This window comes from Coregonus clupeaformis, chromosome 1 (assembly GCF_020615455.1).
Source record: "Coregonus clupeaformis isolate EN_2021a chromosome 1, ASM2061545v1, whole genome shotgun sequence".
Classification (NCBI taxonomy): domain Eukaryota; kingdom Metazoa; phylum Chordata; class Actinopteri; order Salmoniformes; family Salmonidae; genus Coregonus; species Coregonus clupeaformis.
Window position 1 is genome coordinate 81,680,909 of NC_059192.1, and position 27,614 is coordinate 81,708,522.

At 48.7% G+C, this 27,614-nt stretch overlaps 1 protein-coding gene across 2 annotated transcripts in view; it reads left to right on the plus strand.

The window, feature by feature from the left end:
• The window catches only part of LOC121575089 (collagen alpha-1(XXI) chain), a 117,210-nt gene that overhangs the window by 70,158 nt on the left and 19,438 nt on the right, over positions 1–27,614 (plus strand). For both annotated transcript variants that reach the window (XM_041887930.2, XM_041887939.2), the window contains 7 exons: positions 10,360–10,413; positions 10,508–10,561; positions 10,751–10,804; positions 21,558–21,611; positions 21,808–21,861; positions 21,947–22,000; positions 27,280–27,333. In XM_041887930.2, coding sequence (XP_041743864.2) covers positions 10,360–10,413; positions 10,508–10,561; positions 10,751–10,804; positions 21,558–21,611; positions 21,808–21,861; positions 21,947–22,000; positions 27,280–27,333 — 378 coding nt within the window. The remainder of the gene's footprint in view (positions 1–10,359; positions 10,414–10,507; positions 10,562–10,750; positions 10,805–21,557; positions 21,612–21,807; positions 21,862–21,946; positions 22,001–27,279; positions 27,334–27,614) is intronic.

Consider the following 27,614-nt stretch of genomic DNA (forward strand, 5'->3'; position numbering starts at 1 on the left):
TCACTGACAATCTTAAATGTTCCACCCACACAGACAGTGTGGTGAAGAAGGAGCAACACCGCCTCTTCAACCTCAGGAGGCTGAAGAAATTTGGCTTGGCCCCTAAGACCGTCACAAACTTTTACAGATGTACCATTAAGAGCTTCCTGTCGGGCTGTATCACCACCTGATATGGCAACTGCACCGTCCATAACGGCAGGGCTCTCCAGAGGTTGGTGCGGTCTCCCCAACGCATCACTGGGGGCACACTGACTGCCCTCTAGGACATCTACAGCACCCGGTGTCACAGGAAGGCCAAGAAGATCATGAAGGACCTCAGCCACCTGAGCCACGGCCTGTTCACCCCGCTATCATCCAGAAGTGAGGTCAGTACAGGTGCATGAAAGCTGGGACCAAGATACTGAAAAAAGCTTCTATCTCAAGGCCATCAGACTGTTAAATAGCCATCACTAGCCGGCTACCACCCGGTTACTCAACCCTGCACTTAGAGGCTGCTGCCCTATGTACATAGACATGGAACACTGGTCACTTTAATAATGTTTACATACTGTTTTACCCATTTCATACAGTATGTATAAACTGTATTCTAATCAAGGCCTATCCTATTTAACTATTGCTGTACATACAGTGGGGAAAAAAAGTATTTAGTCAGCCACCAATTGTGTCATGGGCCTCTCACTCCACCGGGTTACCACCTTAATTTTCTTCCACTCTGCTCACCACTCTCTCTACTCAGCCTAACTAGCTCCACCTGTCCCTGCTCTGCTCTGCTCTAATTACTCTGCCAGCTGCGCTGCATTACCCACTACCTCTCCCAGTATTTAAGGCCCTGTCTTTCAGCTCTCCGGTGTCAGATCGTCTGCAAAGCTCACACCGGAACCTGTTTGCTCGCGCTTCTGGCTCACCCTGGTTTTGTGACCCCGGACCTGCCTGTTTTTTTGGATACTCTTCTGCCTCAGGAGATCCAGACCTGCTTCTGCCATTACGACTCCTGACTACTCTTCAATCCCGGTAACTCTGACCAGCCTTCTGCCTTGCTACTACGTATTTTGGATTTCCCTTGAACTGTACTGCTGCCTGGTTTCATTCCGCCCTGTTGTGTCTGTGTCTCCCCCCAGGACTTCTGGACCACCCACCACCGGCTTCATAGGACGCATCGCTGCCACTGGGGGGGCACAGACCCAGCACATTGGACGGGATCCCTGTTACCCCTGGAGCCTTCATTCACTCCCTACTTCCCTTTTCCCTTAAGTTTAATAAACTTTCTGGTGTGACGCAATTGTGGTCCTCTGGTCGTCTGTCTGAACCGTGACAGTACGATCTGACCATTATGGACTCAGCGCACACTTTCCCGACATGGAAACCGAGGAGCATGAGCAGCAGTTCCAGCAGCGGCAACAACAACTCGCCATGATCATTCAACTCCTCACCAACCTTACCCCAGCCAGTCTGCCCACCAGCCCTGCCCCCAAGTTACCTGCCCCGGTCATTGCAGCCGCTGCTCCGAACCCAAGATTGGGAACCCCGAGCGGTTCAACGGCGATTCAACCCAGGTCCGGCCATTCCTGACTAGCTGCCGACTTCACTTCTCCTTGCAGCCAAGGACCTTCGCCACGGAGGGGGCTAAAGTTGGGTATGCCATCACTCACCTGACGGGCCGAGCTCGACTCTGGGGAACAGCAGAGTTCGAACGTCAAACCCCCGCATGTGCAACCTTCGACCTGTTTGCTGAGGAGATGCTGAAGGTGTTTGACCTGGATTCACCCACCGCAGAGGCGTCTCGTGAACTGTTCAGTATTCGACAAGGCAGACGTACAGTCGCAGACCATTCCATCGACTTCCGAACCCTGGCTAGACGAAGTTCTTGGAACACACCATCGTTGGTGGACGCGTTCTTCCATAGTTTGGCTGATTATATCAAGGACGAGTTGGTCTCCCATGAACTGCCTTCCACTCTTGATGAAGCCATCGCACTGACTGTCAGGATCGACAGAAGGATACAGACCCGTCGTCGTGAGAGGGGGCGCCAAGGTCCACCTACTACCGGCATTCGGAGAGATCCGACTGGGCTCCTGTCATCTACTGCCACTCACCCAGGTCAGCTTGATCAGTCTGAGCCTATGGAGATTGGGCGAGCCTCTCTCACTCCTGCAGAGCACCAAGCAACCCTTCACCTGGACCCCAGCAGCCGACAAAGCCTTCAGTACCCTCAAGGTGAGGTTCACCTCCGCTCCCATCCTCCAGATGCCTGATGTGGACCGGCAATTCATTGTGGAGGTGGACGCCTCGGATGTGGGAGTTGGTGCTGTGATTTCTCAGTGGGCTGCGGAGGATAGGAAGCTCCATCCCTGTGCCTTTTTCTCACGTCGGTTGTCCCCCCTCTGAGTGCAATTACGACATAGGGAACCGTGAGCTGCTGGCTGTGAAGCTTGCCTTGGAGGAGTGGCGTCACTGGCTGGAGGGGTCCACCATTCCATTTCTCGTTTGGACCGATCATAAGAACTTGGAGTACATCCGCACGGCCAAACGGTTGAACTCCAGGCAGTCCCGCTGGGCCCTGTTCTTCACCAGGTTTAATTTCACTCTGTCATACCGGCCTGGATCACGCAACACCAAGCCAGACGCCCTCTCCCGTCAATTCCAGAAGGATGACACCCCCTCCAAGGACCCTGTGTCGATTCTGCCAAGTCCCTGCATCGTTGCAGCTCTGACCTGGGCTGTTGAGGAACAGGTGCTGGAGGCTCTCCGTAACCAGCCAGGTCCCAGCACTTGCCCAGCTGACCGCCTTTTTGTCCCCGAAGACCTGAGGTCCCAGGTCGTTCAGTGGGGACATGACTCCCCGCCTAGCTTGTCACCCTGGCTCCACCCGCACTTACAACCTGCTCGCCCAGAGGTTCTGGTGGCCCTCTCTGAGGAAGGATGTACGGGGATTCGTCCAAGCCTGCCCCATCTGCAACCAACACAAGTCGTCCTGCCAGCCCCCAGCCGGATTGCTGCAGCCCCTGCCTGTGCCCAGACGTCCCTGGTCTCACATCGCCCTTGACTTTGTCACGGGGCTGCCCCCTTCAAGTGGCATGACCGTCATTCTCACCATCGTTGACCGTTTCAGCAAGATGGCACACTTCATTCCCCTCCCCAAGCTCCCAACCGCCAAGGAGACCGCCCAGGTGGTCCTGGAACACGTCTTCCGGATCCACGGACTGCCTAGGGATGTAGTTTCTGACCGTGGTCCACAATTCTCCTCCGCTTTTTGGAAGGAGTTCTGTCACCTGCTGGGAGCCACAGTCAGTCTGACTTCCGGATTCCATCCCCAATCCAATGGGCAGTCAGAGCGGGCTAATCAGGAGCTCGAGAAGGCACTGCGATGCATGACTTCACGCAACCCCCACTCCTGGTCGCAGCAATTGACATGGGTGGAGTACGCACACAATTCTCTGACCTGCTCTGCCATCGGTATGTCCCCTTTCCAATGTGTTTATGGATACCAGCCTCCTCTATTTGCCAGCCAGGAAGAGGAGGTTACTTGCCCATCTGCACTTGCTTTTGCCCGTCGATGTCGCCGCACCTGGTCACAAGCCCGAGCCACACTCCTCAGATCCGTTGCCAGCTACACTACCGGGGCCAACCGTCGGAGAATTCCTGCTCCCACCTACCATGTTGGTCAAAGGGTGTGGTTGTCATCGAAGAACCTGCCACTCAGGGTGGAGTCGCAGAAGCTGGCACCTCGGTTCATTGGCCCATTCCCTATCATAAGAGTGATTAGCCCAACTGCTGTCCGGCTCCAACTGCCTAATTCCCTGAGGGTGCACCCCACTTTCCATGTGTCTAAGATTAAGCCCATCCATGAGAGTCCGCTGGTCCCTGCTGCGCCTGGTCCTCCTCCTCCACGGCTCGTCGATGGTGGTCTGGTTTACACCGTCCGCCGCCTGCTTCGGTCCAGACGGAGGGGTAGGGGTCTCCAGTACCTCATTGACTGGGAGGGCTATGGACCTGAGGAGAGGACCTGGGTGCCAGCTAGTCGGATTGTGGATAGGACTCTCATCACCGCTTTCCACCAACGGCATCCTGATCAACCTGCAATCCGTAGGGGGCCGCCCCAGAGGGTCCCTAACCGTCCTGCCCGCTCGGCTTCCTGTCCTGTGCCTGATCCTGTCTCGGGACCTGTCCCATCTCCCCGACCACGGCCCTCCGGCTTCCTCCGAGGATGAGGACGTTCACTCGGACCGTTCGGGAGGAGTTCTAGCCCTCCTCCGGCTCCCCTCCTCCCGCCCGGCGTGGTGTTGCTCTTGGGACTTCTGGGGCCGTCCCTTGGGGGGTTCTGTCATGGGCCTCTCACTCCACCGGGTTACCACCTTAATTTTCTTCCACTCTGCTCACCACTCTCTCTACTCAGCCTAACTAGCTCCACCTGTCCCTGCTCTGCTCTGCTCTAATTACTCTGCCAGCTGCGCTGCATTACCCACTACCTCTCCCAGTATTTAAGGCCCTGTCTTTCAGCTCTCCGGTGTCAGATCGTCTGCAAAGCTCACACCCGGAACCTGTTTGCTCGCGCTTCTGGCTCACCCTGGTTTTGTGACCCCGGACCTGCCTGTTTTTTTGGATACTCTTCTGCCTCAGGAGATCCAGACCTGCTTCTGCCATTACGACTCCTGACTACTCTTCAATCCCGGTAACTCTGACCAGCCTTCTGCCTTGCTACTACGTATTTTGGATTTCCCTTGAACTGTACTGCTGCCTGGTTTCATTCCGCCCTGTTGTGTCTGTGTCTCCCCCCAGGACTTCTGGACCACCCACCACCGGCTTCATAGGACGCATCGCTGCCACTGGGGGCACAGACCCAGCACATTGGACGGGATCCCTGTTACCCCTGGAGCCTTCATTCACTCCCTACTTCCCTTTTCCCTTAAGTTTAATAAACTTTCTGGTGTGACGCAATTGTGGTCCTCTGGTCGTCTGTCTGAACCGTGACAAATTGTGCAAGTTCTCCCACTTAAAAAGATGAGAGAGGCCTGTAATTTTCATCATATCATCACGTCAACTATGACAGACAAAATGAGTTTTTTTTCTCCAGAAAATCACATTGTATACCTAATGCTTCACAGTAGGTATGGTGTTCTTTGGATGCAACTCAGCATTCTTTGTCCTCCAAACACGACGAGTTGAGTTTTTACCAAAAAGTTATATTTTGGTTTCATCTGACCATATGACATTCTCCCAATCCTCTTCTGGATCATCCAAATGCACTCTAGCAAACTTCAGACGGGCCTGGACATGTACTGGCTTAAGCAGGGGGACACGTCTGGCACTGCAGGATTTGAGTCCCTGGCGGCGTAGTGTGTTACTGATGGTAGGCTTTGTTACTTTGGTCCCAGCTCTCTGCAGGTCATTCACTAGGTCCCCCGTGTGGTTCTGGGATTTTTGCTCACCGTTCTTGTGATCATTTTGACCCCACGGGGTGAGATCTTGCGTGGAGCCCCAGATCAAGGGAGATTATCAGTGGTCTTGTATGTCTTCCATTTCCTAATAATTGCTCCCACAGTTGATTTCTTCAAACCAAGCTGCTTACCTATTGCAGATTCAGTCTTCCCAGCCTGGTGCAGGTCTACAATTTTGTTTCTGGTGTCCTTTGACAGCTCTTTGGTCTTGACCATAGTGGAGTTTGGAGTGTGACTGTTTGAGGTTGTGGACAGGTGTCTTTTATACTGATAACAAGTTCAAACAGGTGCCATTAATACAGGTAACGAGTGGAGGACAGAGGAGCCTCTTAAAGAAGAAGTTACAGGTCTGTGAGAGCCAGAAATCTTGCTTGTTTGTAGGTGACCAAATACTTATTTTCCACCATAAAGTGCAAATAAATTCATTAAAAATCCTACAATGTGATTTTCTGGATTTTTTTTTCTCAATTTGTCTGTCATAGTTGACGTGTACCTATGATGAAAATTACAGGCCTCTCTCATCTTTTTAAGTGGGAGAACTTGCACAATTGGTGGCTGACTATATACCTTTTTCCCTCACTGTATACTATTATATCCATGTATTCTTCAGATATACTACATATTCTATCCACATTTAATTTAATTTTTATTTATTTCACCTTTATTTAACCAGGTAAGCCAGTTGTGAACAAGTTCTCATTTACAACTGCGACATACTGTCCATAATGTCTATACATCCTATCATATATATACAGTGAGGGAAAAAAGTATTTGATCCCCTGCTGATTTTGTACGTTTGCCCACTGACAAAGAAATGATCAGTCTATAATTTTAATGGTAGGTTTATTTTAACAGTGAGAGACTGAATAACTACAAAAAAATCAAGAAAAACGCATGTCAAAAATGTTATAAATTGATTTGCATTTTAATGAGGGAAATAAGTATTTGACCTCCTCTCAATCAGAAAGATTTCTGGCTCCCAGGTGTCTTTTATACAGGTAACGAGCTGAGATTAGGAGCACACTCTTAAAGGGAGTGATCCTAATCTCAGCTTGTTACCTGTATAAAAGACACCTGTCCACAGAAGCAATCAAACAATCAGATACCGAACTCTCCACCATCGCCAAGACCAAAGAGCTCTCCAAGGATGTCAGGGACAAGATTGTAGACCTACACAAGGCTGGAATGGGCTACAAGACCATCGCCAAGCAGCTTGGTGAGAAGGTGACAACAGTTGGTGCGATTATTTGCAAATGGAAGAAACACAAAATAACTGTCAATCTCCCTCGGCCTGGGGCTCCATGCAAGATCTCACCTCGTGGAGTTGCAATGATCATGAGAAGTTGAGGAATCAGCCCAGAACTACACGGGAGGATCTTTTCAATAATCTCAAGGCAGCTGGGACCATAGTCACCAAGAAAACAATTGGCAACACACTACGCCGTGAAGGACTGAAATCCTGCAGGTCCCCCTGCTCAAGAAAGCACATATACATGCCCGTCTGAAGTTTGCCAATGAACATCTGAATGATTCAGAGGAGAACTGGGTGAAAGTGTTGTGGTCAGATGAGACCAAAATGGAGCTCTTTGGCATCAACTCAACTCGCCGTGTTTGGAGGAGGAGGAATGCTGCCTATGACCCCAAGAACACCATCCGCACCATCAAACATGGAGGTGGAAACATTATGCTTTGGGGGTGTTTTTCTGCAAAGGAGACAGGACAACTTCACCGCATCAAAGGGACGATGGATGGGGCCATGTACCGTCAAATATTGGGTGAGAACCTCCTTCCCTCAGCCAGGGCATTGAAAATGGGTTGCGGATGGGTATTCCAGCATGACAATGACCCCAAACACACGTCCAAGGCAAGAAAGGAGTGGCTCAAGAAGAAGCACATTAAGGTCCTGGAGTGGCCTAGCCAGTCTCCAGACCTTAATCCTATAGAACATCTGTGGAGGGAGCTGAAGGTTTGAGTTGCCAAACGTCAGCCTCGAAACCTTAATGACTTGGAGAAGATCTGCAAAGAGGAGTGGGACAAAATCTCTCACTGTTCAAATAAACCTACCATTACAATTATAGACTGATCATTTCTTTGTCAGTGGGCAAACGTACAACATCAGCAGGGGATCAAATACTTTTTTCCCTCACTGTATATACTACCGGTCAAAAGTCTTAGAACACCTACTCATTCAAGGGTTTTTCTTTATTTTTACTATTTTCTACATTGTAGAATAATAGTGAAAACATCAAAACATGTAGGAACCAAAAAAGTTTTATACAAATCAAAAGATATTTTATATTTGAGAGTCTTCAAATAGCCACCCTTTGCCTTGATGACCGCTTTGCACACATATGTTCCCACATATGCTGAGAACTTGTTGGCTGCTTTTCCATCACTCTGCGGTCTGACTCATCCCAAACCATCTCAATTTGATTGAGGTCGGGGTATTGTGGAGGCCAGGTCATTTGATGCAGCACTCCATCACTCTCCTTCTTGGTAAAATAGCCTTTACACAGCCTGGAGGTGTGTTGAGTCATTGTCCTGTTGAAAAACAAATGATAGTCCCACTAAGCCCAAACCAGATGGGATGGCGCATCGCTGCAGAATGCTGTGGTAGCCAGGCTCGTTAAGTGTGCCTTGAATTCTAAATAAATCACAGACAGTGTCATCAGCAAAGCACCCCCACACCATAACCCCTCCTCCTCCATACTTTACGGTGGGAAATATACATGCGGAAATCATCCATTCACCTACACCGCGTCTCACAAAGACAAACCAAAAATCTCAAATTTGGACTCCACACCAAAGGACACATTTCCACCAGTCTAATGTCCATTGCTTGTGTTTATTGTGCCCAAGCTAGTCTCATTTTATTATTGGTGTCCTTTAGTAGTGGTTTCTTTGCAGCAATTCGACCATGAAGGCCTGATTCACACAGTCTCCTCTGAACAGTTGATGTTGAGATGTGTCTGTTACTTGAACTCTGTGAAGCATTTATTTGGACTGCAATCTGAGGTGCAGTTAACTCTAATGAACTTATCCTCTGCAGCAGAGATAACTGTGGGTCTTCAATTCCTGTGGCGGTCCTCATGAGAGCCAGTTTCATCATAGCGCTAGATGGTTTTTGCGACTGCACTTGAAGAAACTTTCGAAGTTCTTGAAATGTTCCGTATTGACTGACCTTCATGTCTTAGAGTAATGATGGCCTGTCGTTTCTCTTTGCTTATTTGTGCTGTTCTTGCCATAATATGGACTTGGTCTTTTACCAAATAGGGCTATCTTCTGTATAACACCCATACCTTGTCACTACACAACTGATTGGCTCAAACGCATTAAGAAGGAAAGAAATTCCACAAATTAACTTTTAAGAAGGCACACCTGTTAATTGAAATGCATTCCAGGTGACTACCTCATGAAGCTGGTTGAGAGAATGCCAAGAGTGTGCAAAGCTGTCATCAAGGCAAAAGGTGGCTATTTTGATTTGTTTAACACTTTTTTAGTTATTACATGATTCCATATGTGTCATTTCATAGGTTTGATGTCTTCACTATTGTTCTACAATGTAGAAAATAGTTAAAATAAAGAACAACCCTTGAATGAGTAGGTGTTCTAAAACTTTTGACCGGTAGTGTATATATATATATATATATATATATATATATACTCTGGACTCCGACATTGCTCGTCCTAATATTTGTATATTTCTTAAGTCCATTCTTTTACTTTTAGATTTGTGTGTATTGTTGTGTATTGCTAGATATTACTGCACTGTTGGAGCTAGGAACACATGCTACACCTGCAATAATATCTGCTACATATGTGTATGCGACCAATAACATTTTATTTTATTTTGATTTGAAGGCAGACTTTTCTCCGGACTATTTTTTCTTATGGTGAATATACTGTAGACATGCAGATAAGCCAAAAAGGACCTTGCCTTTCCTTTGTCAGGTTATGATATTTAAATCATGTGAAATGCAGCATGGAACTACAGTATATTGTAGCTATTAGACAGTGAATGGTAGATTGCTATCTATGTAGTACTTCATATATAGGGCAGAGGCTCAAGTTTTCCATCACAGCTGCAAAGCAGGAGCATGAGCACTAATTCATTAATGCGTTTCATATGCTCTCTTGACGTGAAATTATGAAGTGTATAGTGCTTGGCAACAGCGCTCACCACTCTTCATCTCATGCACATAAAAGTAGACCTCCTAAAAGCAATGGAAAAAGGGGTTCACCCACTGGGCACACACTGGTTGAATCAACGTTGTTTCCATGTCATTTCAATGAAATTACGTTGAACCAACACAGAATAGACGTTGAATTGTCTGTGTCCAGTGGGCATGTAGGAATACGATTTGGAGGAGAAAACATGTTGCCTGATGTTTGATTAAATTGATTAGCATTTTTCAACAGATTACAATTGAAAGCTGGCTGGAGGTCATATCCTCATATACATTTTAGTTGGCCTGCTGTGAGAAGGACAACAGTATATTTTACCCATAACCTTATAACCTTTACTTTTACAGGATACCAACTACCTTGAGTATAGCAGAAACACGTTTCAACTTATAAAGGCTTTATAGAGCACTATAGAAGCCGTACAAATAATTTATAAGACAAGTCATACTATATAAAGAGTGATATAGTAAAAGGTCCTTACATCTGATGCTTTGTCAAATGTATCAAAACCTGTTTGGCACCCTTCATATAGCATTTGCTTATGAATGACTTCTGAAGCATCTGTACAGTATAGGCCTTAAAAAGGGCTTATGAAGGCCTATGAAGGGTGTATGTATGAATGTTTAAAAAAGTTAATAATTTAATTTAACACAGCTGACAGATGTGTTTTATCTATGAGCAACATTAATAAAGGGTGAATATCTCATGACTTCTCATCTCTCCGCTTTTTTAATTAAAGGGCATCCCTGGCAACCGAGGGATTCCTGGGCCACAGGGTCCAACTGGGACAGAGGTATCAGTTGCACTCTAAAACAAATTATGTTTTGATCAGACTAGGGTTTTTGATGGTAAATTTATGGAGCTGCTTTTTCTGTTCTCTATTTCAGGGGCGACGTGGGGTTGATGGTAACAAGGGAGAACAAGGACGGCCTGGTGATTCGGTAGGAAGGTCAAAAAAGGGCATTAGTATTACGTTTTATCGGCATTATCTATTTCATGACACTGAAGACCCGCTTTGAAGCATTATCACCAATGAATGGATTCCAGCCAACTGATCAAAAGCTACTTTAATAATCTATAATCACTTTTATCAAACACACATTTTATGTATAAATCTCTTGAATTTTCAGGGTGAAAGAGGGGTTCCGGGATTACCTGGGCCATCGGGCCAAGCAGGTGAAAAGGTACGCCATAAAAGTGGTTTCACTGAATGAGGTTATCAAATGTATAAATCTCTGTAGAACAGGGTTCCCCAACTGAGCAAAAAAATATAAATATATACAGTACCAGTCAAAAGTATGGACACACCTACTCATCCCAGGGTTTTTACTATTTTCTACATTGTATAATAACATAAAAACTATGAAATAACACATATGGAATCATGTAGTAACCAAAAAAGTGTTAAACAAATCAAAATATATTTTATATTTGAGATTCTTCAAAGTAGCCACCCTGTGCCTTGATGACAGCTTTGCACACTTTTGGCATTCTCTCAACCAGCTTCATCAGGTAATCACCTAGAATGCATTTCAATTAACAGGTGTGCCTTGTTATAAGTTCATTTGTAGAATTTATTTCCTTCTTAATGCGTTTGAGCCAATCAGTTGTGTTTTGACAAGGTAGGGGTGTTATACAGAAGATAGCCCTATTTGGTAAAAGACCAAGTCCATATTATGGCAAGAACAGCTCAAATAAGCAAAAATAAACGACAGTCCATCATTACTTTAAAACATGAAGGTCAGTCAATCCAGAAAATTCCAAGAACTTTGAAAGTTTCTTCAACTGTAGTCGCAAAAACCATCAAGCTCTACGATGAAACTGACCCAGAGTTATGTATGCACTCACTAACTGTAAATCGCTCTGGATAAGATTAATACAAATAAAAAAATGTAAGGGTTGGTGTGAGGTGTGACCAAGTGTGATGAGTGTGATGAAAGGAGTCAGGCGCAGGAGGGTAATCACCGAATACAGAGTTTATTCCTTCGTTGACACATAAAAGCGCTCAAATAGCGATCAACGAAACAGGCACAGGGGAAACTCTCATCTCTGGCAAATACACTGTAACGGTAGAATCCAATAATACATAGGCACAGGGGAAAATCTACCCTGGCAACAAAATGTACGAGTAGCTTCACCGAGCGATTCTACTCTCACAACTAACAATCACCCACAAGGACAAGGGGGCAGTGGGAACACTTATACACTGACTAATGAGGGGATTAGAACCAGGTGTGTGTGATTAACAAGACAAGACAAATGTGATGATGAGTATAGCAGAAACCTGCCCGAACAAGTAGGGGAGGCTGTTTCGAGGAAGTCGTGACAGTACCCCCCCCCCCTTGACACGCAGCTCCAGCAGCGCGCCGACCCCGGCCTCGGGGACGGCCAGGAGGACGCGGAGCCGGATGGCGACGGTGGAAATCCCGCAACAGTAAGGGATCGAGGGTATCCCTCACCGGGACCCAGCTCCGTTCCTACTGACCGTACCCCTCCCACTCCAGGAGGTACTGAAAGCCCCCCACCCGATGCCTCGAATCCAGGATGGAGCGGACAGAGTACGCCGGAGCCCCCTCGATGTCCAGAGGAGGTGGAGGAACGTCCCGCACCTCAGACTCCTGGAGCGGACCAACCACCACCGGCCTGAGGAGAGACACATGAAACAAGGAGTTAATACGGTAATCAGGGGGAAGTAATAACCTATATACGTGACCTAGTTGATTCTCCTCAGGACTTTGAACGGCTCCACAAACCGCGGCCTCAGCTTCCGGCAGGGCAGGCGGAGGGGCAGATTCCGGGTCGAGAGCCAGACCCGATCCCCCGGTACGAAGACCAGGGCCTCACTGCGGTGATGGTCAGCGTTTGCCTTCTGACGATGCACGGCGAGCTGGAGGAGGAAGTGGGCAGCGTCCCACGTCTCCTCCGCGCGCCAAAACCAGTCATCCACCGCAGGAGCCTCGGTCTGGCTCTCGTGCCACGGTGCCAGAACCGGTTGGTAACCTAAAACACATTGGAATGTGTTAGGTTAGTAGAGGAGTGGCGGAGAGAGTTCTGGGCATATTCTGCCCATGGCAAGAACACCGATCACTCCCCCGGCCGGTCCTGGCAGTAGGACCGCAGGAACCTACCCACATCCTGATTTACCCATTCCACCTGCCCATTTGACTCGGGGTGGAACCCAGAGGTCAGGCTGACCGAGACCCCCAGACGTTCCATGAACACCTTCCAAACCTTGGACGTGAACTGGGGACCTCGGTCGGACACTATATCCTCTGGCACCCCGTAGTGCCGGGTAAAGACGTAAGTAAACAGGGCCTCCGCAGTCTGCAGGGCCGTGGGGAGACCGGGCAGAGGAAGGAGGCGGCAGGACTTGGAGAAGCGGTCCACAACGACCAGGATGGTGGTGTTACCTTGAGAGAGGGGAAGATCCGGTGAGACCATGGTCGTTGTGGAACTGGTAAAGGTTGTAGCTTACCCGCTGGGAGGTGCCTAGGTGCCTTACTCTGGGCACACACCGAGCAGGAGGAGACCCTCACGTCTTTAGCAAAGGTAGGCCACCAGTACTTTCCGATCAAGCAGCGCACAGTACGACCGATACCTGGGTGACCAGAGGAGGGTGACGTGTGTGGCCAGAAGATCAGACGATCAATCAATCAATCAATTTTATTTTATATAGCCCTTCTTACATCAGCTAATATCTCGAAGTGCTGTACAGAAACCCAGCCTAAAACCCCAAACAGCTAGTAATGCAGGTGTAGAAGCACGGTGGCTAGGAAAAACTCCCTAGAAAGGCGAAAACCTAGGAAGAAACCTAGAGAGGAACCAGGCTATGAGGGGTGGCCAGTCCTCTTCTGGCTGTGCCGGGTGAAGATTATAACAGAACCATGCCAAGATGTTCAAAAATGTTCATAAGTGACAAGCATGGTCAAATAATAATCAGGAATAAATCTCAGTTGGCTTTTCATAGCCGATCATTAAGAGTTGAAAACAGCAGGTCTGGGACAGGTAGGGGTTCCATAACCGCAGGCAGAACAGTTGAAACTGGAATAGCAGCAAGGCCAGGCGGACTGGGGACAGCAAGGAGTCACCACGGCCGGTAGTCCCGACGTATGGTCCTAGGGCTCAGGTCTCTCAGTTGGCTTTTCATAGCCGATCATTAAGAGTTGAAAACAGCAGGTCTGGGACAGGTAGGGGTTTCGTAACCGCAGGCAGAACAGTTGAAACTGGAATAGCAGCAAGGCCAGGCGGACTGGGGACAGCAAGGTGTCATCATGCCCGGTAGTCCTGACGTATGGTCCTAGGGCTCAGGTTCTCAGAGAGAAAGAGAGAACGAGAGAATTAGAGAGAGCATACTTAAATTCACACAGGACACTGGATAAGACAGGAGAAGTACTCCAGGTATAACCAACTAACCCCAGCCCCCGACACATAAACTACTGCAGCATAAATACTGGAGGCTGAGACAGGAGCGGTCCGGAGACACTGTGGCCCCATCCGAAGAAACCCCGGACAGGGCCAAACAGGAAGGATATAACCCCACCCACTCTGCCAAAAGCACAGCCCCCGCACCACTAGAGGGATATCCTCAACCACCAACTTACAATCCTGAGACAAGGCCGAGTATAGCCCACAGAGGTCTCCACCACAGCACAAACCAAGGGGGGCGCCAACCCAGACAGGAAGATCACGTCAGTAACTCAACCCACTCAAGTGACGCACCCCCTCCCAGGGACGGCATGAAAGAGCACCAGCAAGCCAGTGACTCAGCCCCTGCAACAGGGTTAGAGGCAGAGAACCCCAGTGGAGAGGGGAACCGGCCTGGCAGAGACAGCAAGGGCTGTTCGTTGCTCCAGAGCCTTTCCGTTCACCTTCACACTCCTGGGCCAGACTACACTCAATCATATGACCTACTGAAGAGATAAGTCTTCAGTAAAGACTTAAAGGTTGAGACCGAGTCTGCGTCTCTCACATGGGTAGGCAGACTGTTCCATAAAAATGGAGATCTATAGGAGAAAGCCCTGCCTCCCGCTGTTTGCTTAGAAATTCTAGGGACAATTAGGAGGCCTCGTCTTGTGACCGTAGCGTACGTATTGGTATGTACGGCAGGACCAACTCGGAAAGCTAGGTAGGAGCAAGCCCATGTAACGCTTTATAGGTTAACAGTAAAACCTTGAAATCAGCCCTTGCCTTAACAGGAAGCCAGTGTAGGGAAGCTAGCACTGGAGTAATATGATCAAATTTCTTGGTTCTAGTCAGGATTCTAGCAGCCGTATTTAGCACTAACTGAAGTTTATTTAGTGCTTTATCCGGTAGCCGGAAAATAGAGCATTGCAGTAGTCTAACCTAGAAGTAACAAATGCATGGATTAATTTTTCTGCATCATTTTTGGACAGAAAATTTCTGATTTTTGCAATGTTACGTAGATGGAAAAAAGCTGTCCTTGAAACAGTCTTGATATGTTCGTCAAAAGAGAGATCAGGGTCAAGAGTAACGCTGAGGTCCTTCACAGTTTTATTTGAGACGACTTTACAACCATCAAGATGAATTGTCAGATTTAACAGAAGATCTCTTTGTTTCTTGGGACCTAGAACAAGCATCTCTGTTTTGTCCGAGTTTAAAAGTAAAAAGTTTTCAGCCATCCACTTCCTTATGTCTGAAACACAGGCTTCTAGCGAGGGCAATTTTGGGGCTTCACCATGTTTCATTGAAATGTACAGCTGTGTGTCATCCGCATAGCAGTGAAAGTTAACATTATGTTTTCGAATAACATCCCCAAGAGGTAAAATATATAGTGAAAAACAATAGTGGTCCTAAACGGAACCTTGAGGAACACCGAAATGTACAGTTGATTTGTCGGAGGACAGACCATTCACAGAGACAAACTGATATCTTTCCGACAGGTAAGATCTAAACCAGGCCAGAACTTGTCCGTGTAGACCAATTTGGGTTTCCAGTCTCTCCAAAAGAATGTGGTGATCGATGGTGTCAAAGGCAGCACTAAGGTCTAGTAGCACGAGGACAGATGCAGAGCCTCGGTCTGACGCCATTAAAAGGTCATTTACCACCTCACAAGTGCAGTCTCAGTGCTATGATGGGGTCTAAAACCAGACTGAAGCATTTCGTATACATTGTTTGTCTTCAGAAAGGCAGTGAGTTGCTGCGCAACAGCTTTTTCTAAAATTTTTGAGAGGAATGGAAGATTCGATATAGGCCGATAGTTTTTTATATTTTCCGGGTCAAGGTTTGGCTTTTTCAAGAGAGGCTTTATCACTGCCACTTTTAGTGAGTTTGGTACACATCCGGTGGATAGAGAGCTGTTTATTATGTTCAACATAGGAGGGCCAAGCACAGGAAGCAGCTCCTTCAGCAGTTTAGTAGGAATAGGATCCAGTATGCAGCTTGAAGGTTTAGAGGCCATGATTATTTTCATCATTGTGTCAAGAGATATAGTACTAAAACACTTAAGTGTCTCTCCCGATCCCAGGCCCTCGCAGAGATCTGCAGATCCAGGACAGCTAAGCCCTGGAGGAATACGCAGATTCAAAGAGGAGTCCGTAATTTGCTTTCTAATGGTCATGATCTTTTCCTCAAAGAAGTTCATGAATTTATTACTGCTGAAGTGAAAGCCATCCTCTCTTGGGGAATGCTGCTTTTTAGTTAGCTTTGCAACAGTATCAAAAAGAAATTTTGGATTATTCTTATTTTCCTCGATTAAGTTGGAAAAGTAGGATGATCGAGCAGCAGTGAGGGCTCTTCGGTACTGCACGGTACTGTCTTTCCAAGCTAGTCGGAAGACTTCCAGTTTGGTGTGGCGCCATTTCCGTTCCAATTTCCTGGAAGCTTGCTTCAAAGCTCGGGTATTTTCTGTATACCAGGGAGCTAGTTTCTTATGACAAATGTTTTTCGTTTTTAGGGGTGCAACTGCATCTAGGGTATTGCGCAAGGTTAAATTGAGTTCCTCAGTTAAGTGGTTAACTGATTTTTGTCCTCTGACGTCCTTGGGTAGGCAGAAGGAGTCTGGAAGGGCATCAAGGAATTTTTGTGTTGTCTGAGAATTTATAGCACGACTTTTGATGCTCCTTGGTTGGGGTCTGAGCAGATTATTTGTTGCGATTGCAAACGTAATAAAATAATAAATCACGGATAAGAGCAGGCACGTACCGCAGCCCAGCTGGACACTGCAGTGGAGATGGATCTGTGCGTAATGCCTGCTCTATATTCGCGTCCATCACCCATACTACCGGCGCCACAATGCAGGAGGCCGGGAGTATGGGGATGTTGTCTCTGGGCCTCTCCTCTGTGTCATACAGCTGGGACAGTGCGTCTGCCTTCACGTTCTTCGTACCCGGAATGTATGACAGTGTAAAATCAAACTGGGTGAAAAATAGGGCCCACCTGGCCTGGCGAGGATTCAGCCTCCTCGCTGCCCGGATGTACTCCAGGTTACGGAGGTCCGTCCAGACGAGGTAAGGGGGTTTCGCCCCTTCGAGCCAATGCCTCCACACGGTCAAAGCTCGGACAACAGCCAACAGCTCCCGATCACCAACGTCGTAGTTCTGCTCCGCCGGGCTGAGCTTCTTAGAGAAGAAGGCACAGGGGCGGAGCTTGGGTGGCGTGCCCGAGCGTTGGGACAGGACAGCGCCTATCCCTACCTCGGACGCATCCACCTCCACTAAGAACGGTAGTGATGGATCGGGGTGGGCCAGTACCGGAGCTAAGGTGAACAGACCCTGCATTCTCCTGAAGATCAGGTCAGCCTCAGCAGACCAGCAGAGCCGGGACAGCTCACCCTTCAACAGGGATGTAATGGGAGCTACAACCTTGCCAAAGCCCTGGATAAACCTCCGATAGTAGTTGGCAAAGCCAAGGAAGCGCTGCACCTCCTTAACCGTGGTTAGAGTCGGCCAATTACTCACGGCTGAAATGCGATCTCCCTCCATCTCCACACCTGAGGTGGTAATGCGGTATCAGAGGAAAGAGACAGACTGCTGGAAAAACAGACACTTCTCTGCCTTGGCATGAAGGTCATTTTCCAACAGTCGGGCCAGCACTTTGCGAACCAGGGACACATGCTCGGTGCGAGTACTGGAATACACCAGGATGTCATCGATGTAGACCACCACACCACGACCAAGCATGTCCCGAAACACCTCATTCACAAAGGACTGGAAGACGGATGGAGCATTCATCAAACCGTAGGACATCACCAGGTATTCATAATGCCCCGTGGTTGTGCTGAATGCTGTCTTCCACTCATCCCCCTCCCGAACACGCACCAGGTTGGATGCACTCCTGAGATCTAACTTAGTGAAGAAGCGCGCCCCATGCATTGACTCAATCACTGAAGGAATGAGGGGGAGAGGATAACTAAATCTAATCTTCTCCTTGTTCAGTGAACGATAATCAATGCATGGGCGCAGACCTCCGTCTTTCTTCTTCACAAAGAAGAAACGTAATAATAATAATAATATGCCATTTAGCAGACGCTTTTATCCAAAGCGACTTACAGTCGTGCGTGCATAAAAAATGTTTTGTGTATGGGTGGTCCCGGGGATCGAACCCACTACCTTGGCGTTACAAGCGCCGTGCTCTACCAGCTGAGCTACAGAGGACCACGGGACCAGCTGAGGACCAGAGGACCACCACCTTCAGGAGGCGGGGGACGTGGAGGGATGTATATACCCCTGGCCCAGGGACTCGGAGATGTATGTTTCCATAGCCTCCGTTTCAGCCTGCGACAGGGGGTACACATGACTCCTGGGAGGTACAGCATCTACCTGAAGATTTATCGCACAATCCCCCGCCCGATGAGGTGTTAATTTAGTCGCACGCGTCTTAGAAAATGTGTGCACCAAATCGAGGTATTCGGGGGAAACATCTAGACACCTACCCTGACACTCTCGCGACCACCCCGTGAGAGCCCTCTGCGGCCATGAGAAGGTGGGGTTGTGGAGTGCTAGCCAAGGGATACCTAATACCACAGGGAAAGCAGGAGACTCAATAATCGAAAAAATAACCTGCTCACAAGGTGTCTCCTGGGTGATCATGGTGACTGGTATAGTGACTTCCGTAACAAACCCGGACCCTAATGGTCGACTATCGAGTGCTCTGATGGGGAGTGGAATGGATAGTGGAACCAATGAAATGCCTTGATGGCGTGCAAATGCCCTGTCCATAAAGTTCCCAGCTGCGCCTGAATCGACTAGCGCCTTACACTGGAGAACTATCATGTGATCGGGAAAGTGGATAGGTAGGGTACAGTGCACAGCAGAGGGCTCTGAACAAGTGTGGGTGTTCGATACCTGGGGTGATGCGTGAGTGCCCTGCCTGCCGCCTCCACGCCCAAAAGAACGTTGACTACCACGTGTGGTGTACTGTCCCTTCGTGCCACCAGAGTGGCACTGTCGCTGTCCTCCTCCGCTCTCTCGGCCGGCGGTTCCACCCAGCTCCATCGGCTCGGGATCCAAGTCATCCGGGGTGGAAACGGGCAGACCCCTACCAGGACGTCCTCTGGCTGCCAGCAGGTTGTCCAAACGAATGGCCATGTCCACCAGTTTATTGAAGGACAACATGGTGTCCCGGCAGGCTAGCTCCCGTCAGACGTCCTCCCGCAGATGGCACCGGAAGTGGTCGATCAGGGCCCGCTCGTTCCATCCGGACCCTGCTGCCAGCTCCAAATCTCCAACGTGAAGTCCTGCGCGGTCCTCGTCCCCTGCCTCAGGTGGACCAGCCACTCGCCCGTCTCTCGACCCTCGGGCGGGTGATCGAAGACCGCCCGAAAGAGGCGAGCGAACTCCCCGTAGTCCTCCAAAGTGGCTCCTCCTTCGTTCCACACCGCGTTGGCCCACTCCAGGGCTTTCCCACAGAGGCAGGAAACGAGGACGGACACCTTCTCCCGCTGCGATGGCGCCGGCCTGATGCTGGTGAAGTACAGCTCCATTTGGCGGAGGAATCCCTGGCACAGCGCCGCCGTCCCATCAAACGCCCGTGGTCGGGATATCTGGATCCCTCCGGGTGCTGGGGTGTAGGGGGCTGGATCCGGTTGACCAGCTGGTCTCGACAGATCAGGTCCTCTCCTCTCCAGGCGTTGGACAACCTGGAAAACCCGATCCATCGCTTCTCCCAAGCTGGCTAGCATTGTTGAATTCTCCTGGACCCGTGCCACGACTCCAGACATGCGCTCCTCTCCCGCTGACTCCATAGCGGGTGGGTGATTCTGTGATGCGTGACTTAAAGGAGTCAGGCACAGGAGGGTAAATCACAGTATACAGAGTTTATTCCTTCGTTGACACATAAATGCACTCAAATAGCGATCAACGAAACAGGCACAGGGGAAACTCTCATCCCTGGCAAATACACTGTAACGGTAGAATCCAATAATACATAGGCACAAGGGAAAATCTACAAATGTAGAAGTAGCTCCACCGAGCTATACTACTCTCACAACTAACAATCACCCACAAGGACAAGGGGGCAGAAGGAACACTTATACACAGACTAATCAGGGGATTAGAACCAGGTGTGTGTGATTAACAAGACAAGACAAATGTGGTGATGATTGGGGCGGCAGTTGTTAGTAAGCCGGTGACGACAAACGCCGAAGCCTGCCCGAACAAGGAGGGGAGGCAGCCTCGGCCGAAGTCGTGACACCAAGGTGCGGTGCAGGATATACAGTAGGCAGTAGGCAGAGATGGTGAAACAAGGATCTTTACTGGTGGTCCCAAAACCAGGATACAAAATAACGGACTTGTCACGATAAAATAAAGGAGAAGCAAATTGGTTTCCAAAAACAGGCTGACAGCAAACATACGAAATACTAACTACGACTGAAAACAACAATGAAACAGGGAGAACACTTCTCAAGTACCTGTACATACGTCTCACGATCAGACACTGATTAGTGCTGTTCGACATCGAGAAACTAGCAGAGAAAACAGAGCAAGGGAACACAGGGAAGTGAGGGCATAAATACACAGGTGAACAGGTAGACACAGTTGACACCAATAGGATAATGATTAGTCCAGACTGTGAGTGAGGAGGTGCCTAAGGCTGTCAGAGGATGACACCTAGTGGGTCGCTCCGGAACTGCGAACCCCTCCTGTAACAGAGTTACCTCTGCTACCAGAGTAACCAGCACATCTCAACATGACAGTTCTATTAGGATACTTCAGAGAGTGCATTTATCACTATGGATTACCAATGGCTTCCTTTTCTGTTCATAATTTGACCAAAATAATGAATCAACACGACATACAGTCAAATTATTACATTTACATTTACATCATTTAGCAGACGCTCTTATCCAGAACAGAAAAGGAAGCCATTGGTAATCCATAGTGATAAATGCACTCTCTGAAGTATCCTAATAGAACTGTCTTCAATGGAAATAAACAGCTGCTGAACTGAATCCCTCATCAAATATGATAATATGCCCTGTATTTTATGAGAGCAGACCAAAGGAAATAAGAGAGAACATCACATGGATGAAACATTGTAGTTTATAAGGAAAACAGCAAGATGGTTTCCCAGGACATTCCTAGGTACACCACAGGATCTTTGAATATGAACCACATACAGTATGTTGTAGGCATACAATAGTATCTATAACTCATCTGATGACTATTACATGTACAGTAAGGGTTTACCTGTGATATTATGAACATATTAATGCACAGTCAATGTATGTGACAGTACAGCCCATTTTTCCATTTGAATTGAAGAGACCAGCTCTTTTTATGAGGCAGTGTCTGTTTTATTATCAGCACATCATCACTTGTAATTTTGCTGATGCAGATGTTACAGGTGAAGTTTCAAATACTTTCACTGCCTCAGTTTCCGGAGGCACTTGATTAAATGTTTTCAGAGAAAGGTAGGCAAGGGGCGTTGCATGGTAATAACTTGTTATCAAACTTTTAGTATATTTCATTTCTTTCCCAGGGCTCTTTAGGTCTTTCAGGGATACCAGGACTTGCCGGCAAAGATGGCCAAGTGGTAAAAATATCACAATACTGTCATTTATCACATGGTTATATACAATAGTGGCTAAGTAAACAGTATAGGTTAGGTAGTAGTTAACTGGCCACTTGCTTAGGCTTTCAAGTTGACAAATATATTGACAAATGTATACAATACATTGGCCTCACTGGTCATTTCAATCTTGGTAATCTTGATGATTTGCTGATTTCAGGGAGAAAAAGGAGGCAGGGGACACGCTGGGCCAGCAGGACATCCAGGAGAACCAGTACGTATAGGTACTCTGGTGTCAAACCAGGAGCTGACGTGCCTTTAAGTTTGAAAACATCTCTTTCTCCCATTCTTCAACTCAGGGTTTACCTGGAAGAGATGGAAAGAATGGACTTCCAGGACGAATCGGTCAAAAGGTTTGTTTTCAGTGTAATTTTAGATTGACATTTTAGTAATTTAGCAGACGCTCTTATCCAGAGCGACTTACAGTTAGTACATTCATCTTATGATAGCTAGGTGAGACAACCAATTATCACAGTCGTAGTAAGTACATTTTTCCTCAATAAAGAATTTATCAGCAGTCAGTGATAGTAGAAAATGTCAAGTGCAAGATTAAAAAAACAAAAAAAACATTGGGGGGTGTGATGCATGATTTGAAGGAGTCAGGCGCAGGAGGGTAATTCACAGTATACAGAGTTTATTGCAGGGAAAATACCCCGTCAATACAAAATACTGAGCTCAACCGAGCTACTAATCCTCAAAACGAACAATCACAAGGGGGGCAGAGGGAACACTTAAACATGTACTAATGAGGAGAACATGAACCAGGTGTGTGTAATTGACAAGACAAGAGAAATGGAATGATGAGATATGGAGCAGCAGTGGCTAGAAGGCCGGTGACGATGAACGCTGAAGCCTGCCCGAACAAGGAGGGGAGGCAGCTTCGGAGGAAGTCGTGACAGTACCCCACCCCCCTTGACACGGAGCTCCAGCAGCGCGCCGACCCCGGCCTCGGGGATGGCCAGGAGGATGTGGAGTAGGGCGAGCCGGATGGCGACGGTGGAAAACCCTCAACAGGGAGGGATCGTACCCTTCCCACTCCGAAGGCCCCCCATCCGACGCCTCGAATCCAGGATGGAACGGACGGAGTACGCCGGGGCCCCCTCGATGTCCAGAGGAGGCAGAGGGACCTCCCGCACCTCAGACTCCTGGAGCGGACCAGCCACCACCGGCCTGAGGAGAACACATGAAACAAGGGGTTAATACGGTAATCATGGGGGAGTAATAACCTATAGGTAACCTTGTTGATTCTCCTCAGGACTTTGAACGGCCCCACAAACCGTGGGCTCAGCTTCCGGCAGGGCAGGCAGAGGGGCAGATCCCGGGTTGAGATACAGACCCGATCACCCGGTACGAAGACCGGGACCTCACTGCAGTAGCGGTCAGCGTTGGCCTTCTGACGATGCACGGCGCGTTATAGGTGGACGTGGGCAGCGTCCCACGTCTCCTCCGTGCGCCGAAACCAGTCATCAACCGCAGGAGCCTCGGTCTGGCTCTGGTGCCACGGTGCCAGAACCGGTCGGTAGCCTAAAATACATTGGAATGGCAATAGGTTAGTGGAGGAGTGACGGAGAGAGTTCTGGGCATATTCTGCCCATGGCAAGAACACTGACCACTCCCCCGGCCGGTCCTGGCAGTAGGACCGCAGGAACCTACCCACATCCTGATTTACCCGTTCCACCTGCCCATTTGACTTGGGGTGGAAACCAGAGGTCAGGCTGACCGAGACCCCCAGACGTTCCATGAACGCCTTCCAGACCTTGGATGTGAACTGGGGACCACGGTCAGACACTATATCCTCTGGTACCCCGTAGTGCCGGAAGACGTGTGTAAACAGGGCCTCCGCAGTTTGCAGGGCCGTGGGGAGACCGGGAAGAGGAAGGAGGTGGCAGGCCTTGGAAAAGCGGTCCATATCGACTAGGATGGTGGTGTTACCTTGGGAGAGGGGAAGATCGGTAAGGAAATCAACACAGGTGAGACCATGGTCGTTGTGGAACTGGTAAAGGTTGTAACTTACCCGCTGGGAGGTGCGTAGGTGCCTTACTCTGGGCGCACACCGAGCAGGAGGAGACATACACCCTCATGTCCTTAGCCAAGGTAGGCCACCAGTACTTTCCGGTCAGGCAGCGCACTGTATGACCAATACCTGGGTGACCAGAGGAGGGTGACGTGTGTGGCCATTAGATCAGACGGTCACGGATAAGAGCAGGCACGTACTGCAGCCCAGCTGGACACTGAGGTGAAGATGGCTCTGTGCTTAACACCTGCTCTATATGAGCGTCCATCGCCCATACTACCGGCTCCACAATGCAGGAGGCCGGGAGTATGGGGGTGTTGTCTCTGGGCCTCTCCTCTGTATCATACAGCCGTGACAATGCGTCTGCCTTCACGTTCTTCGTACTCGGGATGTATGATAGTGTGAAATCAAACCGGGTGAAGAATAGGGCCCACCTGGCCTGGCGAGGATTCAGCCTCCTCGCTGCCTGGATATACTCCAGGTTACGGTGGTCCGTCCAGACGAGGAAAGGGTGTTTCGCCCCTTCGAGCCAATGCCTCCACATGGTCAGGGCTCGGACAACAGCCAACAGCTCCCGATCACCAACGTCGTAGTTCTGCTCCGCCGGGCTGAGCTTCGAAGAGAAGAAGGTACAGGGGCTGAGCTTGGGTGGTGTGCCCGAGCGTTGAGATAGGACAGCGCCTATCCCTACCTCGGACACATCCACCTCCACTATGAACGGTAGTGATGGATCGGGGTGGGCCAGTACCGGGGCTGAGGTGAACAGATCCTTCAGGTTACTGAAGGCCCTGTCCGCCTCAGCAGACCAGCGGAGCCGGGACGGCCCACCCTTCAACAGAGATGTAATGGGAGATTCGACATTGCCAAAGCCCCGGATAAACCTCTGATAGTAGTTGGCGAAGCCAATAAAGCGCTGCACCTCCTTAACCGTGGTTGGAGTCGGCCAATTACGCACGGCTGAAATGCGATCTCCCTCCATCTCCACAACTGAGGTGGTAATGCAGTATCCGAGGAAGGACACGGACTGCTGGAAAAACAGACACTTTTCTGCCTTGGCATGAAGGTCATTTTCCAACAGTCAGGCCAGCACTTTGCGAACCAGGGACACATGCTCGGTGCGCATAGTGGAATACACCAGAATGTCATCGATGTAGACCACGACACCGCGACCAAGCATGTCCCAAAACACCTCGTTCACAAAGGACTGGAAGACGGATGGAGCATTCATCAAACCGTAGGGCATCACCAGGTATTCATAATGCCCCGTGGTTGTGCTGAATGCTGTCTTCCACTCATCCCCCTCTTGGACACGCACCAGGTTGTGTGCAATCCGGAGATCTAATTTGGTGAAGAAGCGCGCCCCATGTGTTGACTCGATCACTGAAGGAATGAGGCGGAGAGGATAACTAAATCTAATCGGCTCCTTGTTCAGTGATCGATAATCAATGCACGAGCGCAGACCGCCGTCTTTCTTCTTCACAAAAATAAACTCGAGGAGGCGGGTGAAGTGGAGGGATGTATAAACCCCTGGCACAGGGACTCAGTGACATTTGTTTCCATAGCCTCCGTTTCAGCCTGTGACAGGGGATACACATGATTCCTGGGTGGCACAGCGTTTACCCGGAGGTTTATCACGCAATCCTCCGCCCGATGAGGTGGTAACTTGGTCGCCTGCGTTTTGGAAAACGCGAGCGCCAAATCGAGGTATTCGGGGGGAATGTCCACAGTGGAGGTACTGTCTGGACTTTCCACCGTGGTTGCACCAACAGAAACACCGAGACACCTACCCTGACACTCTCGCGACCACCCCGTGAGAACCTTCTGTGGCCATGAGAATGTGGGGTTGTGGAGTTTTAACCAAGGGATACCTAGTACCACAGGGAAAGCAGGAGACTCAATGATAAAAAATGTGACTTGCTTGCAATGAGTCTCGTGGGTAACCATGGTGATTGATGCGGTAACTTCCCTAACAAACCCAGACCCTAATGGTTGACTGTCAAGTGCTCTGATGGGGAGTGGAATGGATAGGGGAACCAATGAAATGCTTAGACTGTGTGAGAATGCCCTGTCCATAAAGTTCCCAGCTGTTCCTGAATTGACTAGCGCCTTACACTGGGGAACTACAATGTGATCAGGAAAGTGGATGGGTAGGGTACAGTGCGCAGCAGAGGGCTCTGAACAAGTGTGGGTTTTCGATACCTGGGGTGATGAGAGAGTGCCCTGCCTGCCGCCTCCAGACCCAAAAGAACGCTGATGTCTTCGTGCCGTTAATGTCCCTTTGTGCCACCAGAGTGACACTGGCACTGTCGTCCTCCGCTTTCTCGGATCGCGACTCCACCCACCTCCATCAGCTCGTGATTAGAGTCGGCCGGGGTTGGAACGGGCAGACCCCCTCCAGAACGTCCTCTGGCCGCCAGCAAGTTGTCGAAACGGATGGCCATGTCCTCCAGTTGCATGAAGGACAACATGGTGTCCCGGCAGGCTAGCTCCCTTCGGACGTCCTCCCGCAGATGGCACCAGAAGTGGTCAATTCTGTGATGCGTGATTTGAAGGAGTCAGGCGCAGCAGGGTAATTCACAGTATACAGAGTTTATTCCGTAATCCAGCGTAACCAGTCCAGTGCGCAAAACAGGCGCACTGGAACAAACATGCACACGGGGAAAATACCCCGGCAATACAAAATACTGAGCTCAACCGAGCTACTAATCCTCACAACGAATTATCACACACAAGGACAAGGGGGGCAGAGGGAACACTTAAACACGTACTAATGAGGGGTTTATGAACCAGGTGTGTGTAATTGACAAGACCAGACAAATGGAATGATAAGATATGGAGCGGCAGTGGCTAGAAGGCCGGTGACGACGAACGCCGAAGCCTGCCCGAACAAGGATGGGAGGCAGCTTTGGAGGAAGTCGTGACAGGGGGAGGAATAAGACTGAGATGTCTTATTTAATCAAAGGAAAGTTAACTCGCTGAGGGATGTGATTGATGTATGCAAACATGGACCATCATGTTGACTTGGCATAGTCGATCTGAACTGAACTCCCAAAGGATTTGCTGTTATTGTCTGGCAGTTCCCCAACAATGGAAATATATTATTGGTGTTAGCACACATTGTGATCTATAAATGGGTTGGCGCCATTGTTTCCTCTTGTTCCTTCTCAGCTCAGCAGTAATTTATGTTCCCAGGTTTCTCTGACACATGGTTTTCATTATCTTAACAACAGTTCATCACCATTTAGGTGGTTATAAATTCTGGATTTATATTCTTCTTTTTGTTTCACATATAGCATCTTTCTTTATTTTTAAGTAGTGCTTCATTGCATGTTCCTAATGTCTTTAGATTGCCAGTTTGTTGCAAATCTGATTGCCAGTTTATTGCAAATCATGGCTTGACATGCTGGATAAATGGAGAGCTATACAAACACACTGATACCTCATCTAACACCTCTGCTGCTAACTTTATGTATCAAAGATAGTTTCGACAGTATCCAATGAGCAAATACATGGTGGAGTGCTGCTATCTCATTTGAGCTGTACCTGTAATGGGTACACTGAATCATCAGGCATGATGTCTGTGTTTATGATATTTTGATGCATTCTTTTTATCAATAGGGAGAAGTTGGAGCAGCTGGCATACCTGGTCTAGACGGAAGGGAGGGCCATCTTGTAAGTCATGAACACTTATTTCCTTTCTTTAACCATTGCTTATTTATACTTTACATTCCATGCACTCTAAATGGTCTATTTTCTTGTGTGCTTGGGTTTCTATAAAATATGAAAAATGCCAGAATTGCCCCCCACCCCCTCAAAAAGTTCCTTGACTTTAGCAGGGAATATCCAAAACAGTCTTGGTCAAATCGAATCAAATTTTATTTGCCACATGCGCTGAATACAACAGGTGTAGACCTTACAGTAAAATGCTTACTTACAAGCCCTTAACCAACAAT